Source organism: Populus nigra, chromosome 15 (genome assembly GCF_951802175.1).
Source record: "Populus nigra chromosome 15, ddPopNigr1.1, whole genome shotgun sequence".
Taxonomy (NCBI): domain Eukaryota; kingdom Viridiplantae; phylum Streptophyta; class Magnoliopsida; order Malpighiales; family Salicaceae; genus Populus; species Populus nigra.
Window position 1 is genome coordinate 836956 of NC_084866.1, and position 11047 is coordinate 848002.

At 29.9% G+C, this 11047-nt stretch overlaps 1 protein-coding gene across 1 annotated transcript; it reads left to right on the top strand.

Moving 5' to 3' along the window:
- Positions 1 to 2871: 2871 nt before the first annotated feature.
- Positions 2872 to 3694, top strand: LOC133674203 (protein GLUTAMINE DUMPER 5-like). The gene has a single exon (XM_062095225.1). The coding sequence runs from the start codon at positions 2956 to 2958 to the stop codon at positions 3496 to 3498; it is 543 nt and encodes a 180-aa protein (XP_061951209.1). The 5' UTR covers positions 2872 to 2955; the 3' UTR covers positions 3499 to 3694.
- Positions 3695 to 11047: the final 7353 nt, after the last annotated feature.

Sequence of the window (11047 nt, forward strand, 5' to 3'; positions counted from 1 at the left end):
TTGATATTGATTCTTGCTGGTAATTAAGAAGTTTTTTAATTTCCATATAAATTATTATTTCATGCTTCTTTTAGTGTTTAATAGAGCAATTCAACTTGTTTTTGAAAGTGATTTCTGTTTTTCATTTTAAAAAAATTAAATTAATACCTTTTAAATATTTTTTAATAATTTTAATATATTAAAATAAAAAATTATATATATATATATAATTAAAAAGCACTTTTACAAAATATGATACATCGTATATTGCCTAATAACCACTAATTAAATATAAGTACCAGGGCTTGTAGTCCAGCGGCAGAGGCAAGGTTTTCCTTGCCTCTGTCACCTGGGTTCGAGTCCTAGCGTGCACGTCTGTTATCCTCGTGGTGTCTTACATGCCTACTGGGCTTACAGGGTGTTCAGTGGGTCCGGAGATTAGTTGTGGTGAACGTAAGCTAGCCCGGACACCCCGGGTTATCAAAAAAAAATAATAATAATAATAGATATTAAATGATATGATAAGCTATGAAAATATATGGTGAATTTAAATGGATAGAGAGAGAGAGAGCAGCGAGGAAATTAATGTATTAGGCTGACATAATATATAGTTTCTCATTGCTTTTAAAGTATGTGATGGGATCATACCATTTGATGCTATGAATCCAATTAATAATTCTAACCAATCGGAAATTAAATGTCTGCCAGACTTCAACATCACAACGTCAAATGATCATGAGCCAAATATATGATGCCTCTACTGTGCATGATCTCATCAAAAAGGAGGCGGCATTGTGGGATGATTTCATCTCATCTTTCGAGGGCAGCATTCTACGAAAAAAATCACAAATCTAAAACCCAAAGTAATTAAAATCTGTGATTATCAACAGAGAAGAACACCAAGTCCTTTCCTCGAAAACAGAGGATCAACAAGGACTGTGTCAATCTACAGATCTTACTGCACACAGTAGAAGAATATTTAGAGCATAGCACAAAAATGATCAATGCATAAGAGAATATTACTTCATAACATCGTCATGCATGAAGACAAATTGTCTCCCATATAAGTTGCATCGCAAGTGGAAAAGGAAATGCGTGAAATCCATGACGGTGTCGTGTCACGATCGATCAATTGTTTTCTTAGCAAAACATATGAAGAATGTCCAGATGAAAACCCAAAAATATTGTTCTGATGTGATGAATTGTCTTCCACTAGATATAGATATGATACTAACTAGTATAGTTGGAAAAAAATCGTTTGATATTATATAAAGTAATTTTTATAATAATTTTTATAAGACTTGGTCTAAGAATTAATTAAGTCACGGGTTAATTAATGTTAATTTAATCGTGTAAACCTATAAATTAACAGTTTTATTTAAAAGAATTTTATTGAAATTTATAATGTTGTTTTAGTTAATAATAAAAATTAAATTGTTTTAATTAAAATAATATAATTTCAAATGGAGAAATTATATAATCTATCCTAGTTAAGTTAAGTTTTATAATTGCTATCTAAATTTAAATTTTATTTATATTTTATATTAATTGTGAGGTGTTAAAAAATTATTGTCATATGGTGTTACTCAAAACTCAATAAATTTATTGATCATCAAAAAAAATTCTTCATTAAATCATTATGATAGCAATTTTAATTTCCATTAAATATTAAATTGCAGAGAATATCAATTTAAGTTTTTTTTATTTTTTGTATTAATCTCATCACACTGCATTGAAGTGAAGTTTAAATCTAACCTCTAATAAAAAAAATCTAGGGTTCATGCAATTGGAATTAGACACAAACATGTCAAATGGCCTCATCTTTAAGATTCGATCAGAATGTTTATTTTATATGATGAGATTAATATATTTCTAAAAGTATAAGGAACCTAATTAACTGATAAAGCACTATATTCTAATCAAATCAAAGATCATCATGGGGGCACTACTGCTCTCTCTTGTCATTGCAATTGGATCTGTAGGGTCCACTCTAAAATACCCTAGGCCCCACCAAAGCACCCATTGGAAACATACACCTTCAGAGACACAGGATCATGTTTCAAGGGACTCGCTCCCATTTACATCCATACATCACATATGCACATGAAAAGGGTCACCGCGGGGGGCCAAATCCGTGACACGCAAGTAAAAAGTACAAGAGCAAAACATTTTTTAGCCCCTGTAGATGTAGAAATGCTCCATCTTAGTCCTTACAATTCAGAATTTTCAATTTTAATTAACCTGCTAATTACCACAAGTACATGATGAAAGTATGCTAATAAAGTCGAAACATAAAAGAATGTCTTTTTTTTTTCTATCACCATTAATTTTCATTGATAATGTAGATAATTTTTATTAAACTCAAAACTCACAACCATTCAAACTTAAATTTTAATTTATTAAAAAATAATTGGTTACATAGTCATTAGATTTGGTGTACATTTGACATTTTTCTAATTTTTCTAATTACGTTTTAAATATAAAGATTTTAAATTTTAATTTATTAAAAAATAATTGGTTACATAGTCATTAGATTTGGTGTACATTTGACATTGTTCTAATTTTTATAATTACGTTTTCAAAATATAGATTTAAACAAAAACTATAAATTATAGTTTTTTTATTAGCCAATGTTTCAAGAGGAAGTTTTTAATGGGGTTAATGTAAAATTATAAAATGTGTTGATCAATCAAATACTTTTAAAACAAGCCTACTTATGTATTGAAAATTTTGCAACAATATAAGATTAGTATGTATATTTTAAATTATAAGAACCGATATGGAATATGTGTATATCTATAGGGATTAAAGTGTAGTTTATCCAAAGCACAAACCCGTCTCCTCCTCCCTAACTCCACATTTATAAATACCACTCCCCTACCTTCTCCATTACCCAAACTAAACCCACTGTCTTCTCTTCCTCCCAACCAAAGCCTCTTTCCTAAGAAGATAAAAACATTAAAATAAACCCAAAAAATGAGACACATTAGCCACCTTGACACCACCATCAGCACCACAAAGGCAGCAGCCACTTCACCATCACCATCACCACCAGCAGTAGTCCAACCTCGCTCACCGTGGCACTCACCAGTGCCATACCTCTTTGGAGGTTTAGCAGCTATGTTGGGGTTGATTGCTTTTGCTTTATTAATCTTGGCTTGCTCTTACTGGAGAATTTCTGGTCGTTTAGACAGTGAAAATGAAGGTAATGATCTTGAAAGTGGAAATGAAAAGGAAGGAAAGCCAGAGAATAAGGTTTTTGAAGAGAAGTTTTTGGTTATTATGGCTGGAAATGAGAAGCCAACATTTTTAGCCACTCCTGTTTGCAGCAAAGCCTCTTCCTTTGTAGCCAAGATTGATAACCAAGAAGAAGCGAAGACAGAGAGTACACCTACTGGTCATGATGACAAGGTGAAAAATCAAGAAATGATTGGTGACAGCCATGATCAAGTAGCAACAACTACAACTGAAGAAAATACAGAGACGCAAGAGAACCAGCAAGCTCAAGAACAAAATTAAGCTCCAATGAGCAAGAAATAAATCCAATTTGGAGAGGAAAAAGACTAAAGAGAGTGCCTTTTTCAGGGAGTTTTCTTGTATTGCTTCTCTTTTGTTATTTTCGTGGTTTTGCTCTTGTACTTCTCCGGGAAGTGTAAATTTTGCTGAGATGAAATAGTTATTAGCAGAAAAATTAAGTTCTCTTCTTTCAAGCTAATTACAGCTAAATTTTGCCTAGTAATCATGATTTTCTCCATAATTACTTCTCCCAATATCTCCTTGATTCATTTACAGCCAGCTGCAATGACCAGCTTCCATTGATGGGAGCAAAATGGAGCTTGAAATCAATTACTAATTATTGGTTTGAGCATCAATGGGAACAACTTTTGTGCCTCTACATGCAAAATATTGAAGTGGGTCTTGGTGCTTTAAATTTTTTAAAAGGTATTGAATTTTTTTATATATCATGAATATGATACCTCAAGGAATCATCTTTTGCACAAAGGATTGTTAATTCAGTTGTGAAAGAAGTTCTAATGGAGGGAATAAAGTAAGAATAAAAAACGACTTGAAGAGTCATCATATTCTTTAGATGGCCTTTCCCTTAGTTTGGCTGCCGGAAAATTCCAAGGAACAAATTACCGGTGAAGTGCAATGACAAGAAATTAAGTAGTACAATGTACTATTCCCACTGATCACATTATTAATGAATAATTTACTGTTTGTTTATGAGATTTGTGCTGCTTGCCTTAATGCCAGTGCAAAAAATGGGTGGTGCGTGAGTGATGAAGATGGATTATGTCTATTTTTCTTCGATTTTTATGCAAATTAAGTCCATCTTTCCTTTATCTTTGGTTGATTTTTGTACTATAGTCGAAGATATAAAAATAAATTTTCATTAATGATAAAGAAAACATGATCTTCGTAGTCTAGTTATCTTTTTTTATTATTATTCTAAAACAATCATCACACACTTCCTAAATCATTCCTGTTTTAATATTCTTAATTAATCCAGTATAAATATTAATTTTATATCATTAATCGGTATAATAAATCCAATTACATGAATTAATTTATTCCACGGTGAAGTTTTAGAAAGTATTTAAAAATATGGCAGTAATTATTTTTAACATCAATGTATTATAATATAAAAATACTTAAAAATTAAAAAAAAATATAAGAAGAAATAAAACGTAGAAATGAACTCGGAAACATGTAACATTGGAAGAACAAATTAAGAAAAGATCCTTCGGCCAGGTGATTCATTTTCAATTTTCCAACAGGAAGTACTGACAGGTGGCAGGGAGTTAGGGTGGGGGCAGGCTTTTAGAAGAGGGCACGAGAAAGATGAGAGAGAGCCAGCTTGCCTTCGGTTACTGTCTTCGGAATATGAGGACACGTCGTGTTCTCTCACTGGACCGTGCTCAGTTGAAAGCAACGTGCAAGCTTTAGCAGCAGGTTGTCTGCGCGCGGAGATGCGAAGCCGCTTTTGTTAACAAATGCTCCCCAGCTTTCATTTTTTTTTTTAATTAATATTTAATGGACACCTTTTTCCTTATTATTATTATTATTATTATTCCCCTGCAATGGGCAAGAAATCTTGATAATCTACATATACAAGCCAAGGCCATAATTGCAGGACATCACTTGCTGATCAAGCAAAGAGGAGGTGAGAAGCAAAGTAAATTGGAAGTTCCTCCATTTGGGTGGTGTGTTTTTGTCAAATTTGGATCTTGTTCAAAGTTCTTCCTTCCTTCCTTCCTTGAATTCAACAAGGTTTTGATGATGCATGCTTCACTGGCAATCGGATAAAGTTTTTGAAAACAAATAAAAATGTAAGCTTTTCAAAAAAAAAAAATCTAATTATAAATTAAAAGGTCTAAAAAACCTAATTGTGTTGATAAATACAAAAAACAAAGTATTGATACGTTTATTCAACTCATCTAGTTGTAGGTCAAATAATTTTTTTCCAACACAGAAGAATTAATGTGTATGTTTTACTAACATGTTCTTTTATATCAAGTAAAAAATATAACCATGAATCACAAAACCAACGCTTAAATATAATTAAAATCATATCCATTAATAAAAATATGTAAGATCTCAAGCTAATTTTTAACATGGTCAAAAAATTAAAATAATATTGCAATTACTACAGTGAAACATCATTCTCTTAGACTGTGTAGAATAAATTTCCAAAAACAAAAAGTTTAAAGAGAAAAACATTAAAATTTTTTTACAAAAGAATAAAAAAGAACAAAAGGAATGGTATAAAGAGGCCAAGTGTAAAGAATAAAAAAAATAATATTTTTTTTCAAAAAAAATGTAAAGAAAAAAAAGAAAAACTAAAAACAATTAAAATCATGAATTTAGCATGCAAGTTATAATTTTTTTTTAAAACAAGTGTTGGGTATACAAGCTGCTCCAATGTGTTTTTTTACATGAAAAAATAAAAGTGTCATTTGAAAAGCCTATGCAAACATCAAACTAAATAAATCGATAACCATTTATGTAAATAAAAAACATTGTTAACAATAACCAAGAAAAAAACTATAAAGATAAGATATTTATCTAATTATGTTTACTAAACTTTTTTATTTAAATAAATAAAAAAAATCCACTATAAAAAAACTCATGGCTTAAATGATAAATACAAACCTAAATGACTGAATAAACTCACACCATAAAAAACTATTATGAAATACCGAACACATCAGAAAAATACAAGGAATGGACACCTACCTATGTTATAGAAACATATAAAAAAATAAAAAAATCCTCTCGTGAACTTGGCAACCAACCCGAAAGAACAAATCAAACACTTGATCTAATATATGAAATTGAGATGATCTCATAAATAGCAAAGCTAAAAAAGTACTAGCAAAACAATATTTGAAAAAAAATACTTAAAAAAAAGGACTAAAATCGATCTAGACTAATATTCTAGATCTATGAATCGGGACATGAAACTAGAATGACCCCATTAAAAGCAAACATGAAAAAATAAAGAAGCAAGATTCTTAACCAAACAAATATTGAGGGATAAAATTGAGGAAAAAATATCAATAAAAAACAATGCAAAACAAATAACGATTAAAAGAATTAGGACTAAATTCAACATAAAAATAAACTAAAATTAAATGTTAAGGGAAAATTTAAATGAAATTAAATGTTTAAGGATGAAATTGAAAAAAAAAATCAATTAACAAAATGATTAAAAATATAACAATTAAAATAATTGGCACCAAACTTGACATAAAAAATCAATGAAAAGAAATTTTCAAGGATGGAATTGAAGAAAAACAAATAAATCAAGAATATGATTAAAAAAAATAGCAATTAAATGATTGAGAACCAAATTTGATAAAGAAAAGGACCAATAAAATCAAACAACTAGGAACGAAATAAAAAATAAAATCCAATTAAAAACAATCAATGTAAATAAAACAATTGAAATTAAGAGGAAAAGGATTAAATCAACAGAAAAATGAAATTGAAAGGCCACTATAATTTTTGCATGGACAACACTAAATTCAAGGAAAAAAAAGAAAGAAAAACAGAAAAGCCAATTGATATATTATACATGCGCCACTTAAGGAGGAGAAGGATGCCGAGACACATCAAATGATGTGGTCGAAGCTTAATTTCAACCACTGTCATTACTTGCATGCATCAATAACCTTTTTTATGTGTACAAAACCAAAAATACCCCTATAACTAAACAAATAATAACAAAAAAAAACCCTTATAAAATTACAACTAAGCTCTTGACGCCATGACTAAAAATTTTGAATGACAAGGATAATGAAGTAATTTGACTGTTCATAAAATTATTTAAAAAAAAATATCCCCAGGACTAAATAACAATAAAAAAAAACCCATTAGAAAATGGCAATCAAGCCCCCGAAGATAATGTTAACAATCTTGCATAGTAAGGGTATCTACGTAATTCAATTATTCATGACAAAATTGAAATTACCATACAGCCTCTGAACCAAAGATTCTAATTATTTACTCTCTAAGAGCAATACCATAATTGTACTATTATTTAAAAAATAAAAGATGATACTGCTCTCAAATAAATCAGGAATGATAAATTGGTAGTGTGCAAAAATCATCCTACCTCTCAAGTAAAACTTTCAAAATTAAAGGATGAAGGGTAAAAAAATAATTTCGTTGTAGCCTTAGACACATTTCATTATAAATGGGCTACAATGAGAAACTCGCGTGATTTAATATTTTAGTTAATTAGTGTACAACACTTGTGCTACAATGCAATTAGATAAAAAAATTGAACGTAACAAAAAATATCTAGGTAATAGAGAATTATTTAGCATTGTTATTAAACTTACCTTACCAGGTCAATCTTAAAACTTGATTCAGCTTCGTGTCCAATTAAAATTAAAATTTAAATTGTGTAAGAGATGTCCCGACATTACTTAGTTGACTTAATCAAATTAAGAACAACTTGGTTAACCTGTAAAAAGAAAAATGGTCAAAAATAAAAAAAAATGATTAAATTGACAAAAAAACATATTTGGATTCGACTTTTTACCTCATCTAGGTTTAAAGTTAAACCATGCCAGAGTCTTTTTGGTGTGATTAAATTGACTTGACCGGTCTAAAATTAATTTGAATGACTGAAATAATGAAATTGAAAGAAAAAAAATAGAATGAATTGTTTTTAAAAAAAAAAACCTTCACTATTTAAGATTTTATATGGAGCTTCACTGTTTACATTTATGATGCATGGATATGGATCATGTAAAGTCACGTACAAGGTTGTCAAAAATTTTTTTTTAACACGACACGAAACATACAATATAAACTCGAATCGTAAAATCATAAGTAAAAAATTTTAACTAAAAATCGTAAAATCGCAAGTAAAATATTTTAACTAAAATCATAAAATCACAAGTAAAATATACTTGGTTGTGGTTCTACACCATCTAAGATCTGTAATGATCTCTGTACGAGGAACTGAGACCCCTGAAGACCTCATAACAGATGGTTTAGGAAGAGAATGCCTTCTTTCCATAGAAGACTTAGATGGGTTGATAAAGCATGTTCCCTCTCTCTCATTCTCTATCCACATACACACACAAACATGAATTTATGCCTCTATGTGATAATTGTCAATAAAGCATGAATTTCACCATACTAATGCCACACTGGTTAATCAATTATATTGTGCAAAAACTAGCTTTTAGTTATTTATGTCATTTCTGCTAAAATAATTTGTAAATTTATTGAATTGAAGATTAAGTAGAATATATTCTGGAGTTTAAAACCATTATTATTCATGAAAGAAACAGAACAAACACTGAATTATGATTACTATTCATGTAAGAAAGTTTCACACAAAACTTTCTTACTTGGCAAGATGCAGCAACTAGAATGTTTGGAGAATCTTCAGACGAGTCAGATAGAAGCAGGTGGCCAAACTTTCTTACCTGGCAAGATGCAGCAAAGCAACACAGAGAAATCAAGACAAACTAGAATAGGAACTCAAAACATGCACACTTCCTTTAAGATATTAGACACCAAGGTATTTTTCAATAAAAACTTAAACAGTGCAATACTTGGGCTCCAAGATTGTGCTGGACAAGATCAGATAAATAGAATTTACTATCATCCAAAACGGGAATGCATGCAACATCTTACTGATGATTTCACTAAATTACCGTATACTCTTAAGGTATATCAAATAAGCATGAAAGATCATGCAAAAGAGAAGAATATATAGAATTTGCCAAAAAAAATAACTTCACTTATCTACAAAAAGAATAATAAGAAAGGATTTGATGGTGAAATAGCTAAATTCTCTTTATTATCTGATTCATGCTTTCATTATTACATTTTACAGACCATAAAAGACAAAAGAAAAAGAAAAAGCCATAACAAAACTGATGGCAAAGGACTTGTGTATTATCATTTCATTTTGTTTATTTCATATGGATATATGGCTTCGAAATGGCAAATGAGTGGAACTCAATTTTGAACATATCTGGAAAACATAACATCCAGTTCCAAAATGTACAATTTCTAAACCCAAACATTTTACCGTTAAAAACAGCCTTATACTCAATTTAGTAGAAGATAATAATAAGAAGAGGAGGAGGAGGAGGAACATCTGTAACTTAGTTCATTTGCTGGGATGGAAAACTCCAAGGAAGAAACTAGTTTGGAGAAGGGCTACGCATCCTAGGGTTAAAATAAAGGAAGGAAACTTTTTCAAAGAATTTTTTCTTGTTGAACTGAAGCTTCCATTTCCTTAATTAGACAGAAGGAACCAAAGCTTCCATTACCTTTCCAGCCTTCTACTTACACCCTACCGAAGTGCAAGCAATTTCATCAAATTCATTGACCTCAATTTTCCACTTTTAATCAAATTGATGGTCTGCATCTATGCAGCACGCCAGACAATCCGCAAACAAAACATAAAAATAGAATAAAACATTGAATAATTGAAGACCTCATCAGATGAATAAACCACCATTAAATAAAACATAGAACAGGACAAAATGAAAAACTTGTGACCTGATAGCAAGCAATTATTAAAAACCAGACAGAAAAAAAAAGCTTGGTAATAAATTCTTATCTTCTTCTCGCCAAGAACTCAAGTTCTGGTGAGTGGAGACAATTAGATTTAGAGGCGCTGCTGGTTTCTTAATCTAGTTGGTCGCTGGTGATTTGGGGAAAGGGGAAAAGGGAAAGGGTAAAGCAGAAAAAGGGAAGGGTGGAGACTGGAAACGTGGACAGGGGAAAGGGTAAAGCAGAAAAGGGTACTTGTTTTTCATTTCAATAGAAATCGTGAAATCAGACCAGTTTTCACGGTTTTTCCGAGTTGACCCGATTTTATGCGAGTTTGACTGATTTTACTGGTTTTCGAGTTTTAAACTTGATTTTACACGTTTTACACCTTTTAACTCGTAAAATCGTATAATTTTACGAGTTAAAACTCGTTTTTAACAACCATGGTCACGCACGTATTTTCATCTTTTGCATCATGTGTCATTGTTTTGATAAAAACTAATAAATAAAAAGGTTATACATGAAATTGGAGTATAAATATTTCATCTATTTGTTTGATGGAAATTATTGTAGGTATATTCAATAAATCATTTCCCTTTTGTATCTTCAATTTTCTTTTCTATTTTATTTCATCAAAAAATTGAAAAATATATATATTTGTTGAAAATAAAGATTATTTGTTTATTAAAAAAATACACCAAGTTTATAACTATTCAAAGAAAAAAAATGAAATCATAGTCACCTTAGTATTTTATATTTATGATAGTTTAATTATAAAATTTTAATCTTATTATACATTTAAATTAAAAATCATCATGAAAAAAATTATATTTATTGACTAAAAAAAACTTTGGATATACACAATTGTCAAATATAGTTTGTTTATTTGCAATCAATCAAACAAACTACTCTTTTGTGAAAAAACAATTCTTCATAAACAAACAATCACATCAATTCTAGATAAAATAACATAATTGTTTTGCGTAAAAAACTAAGTTATTTGTATTATAGGTATTTATAAAACTTAGTCAGAAAC

Coding starts and splice junctions, on each gene's coding strand:
- LOC133674203 (XM_062095225.1), top strand. CDS start 2,956: ATGAGACACATTAGCCACCTTGACACCACCATCAGCACCACAAAGGCA.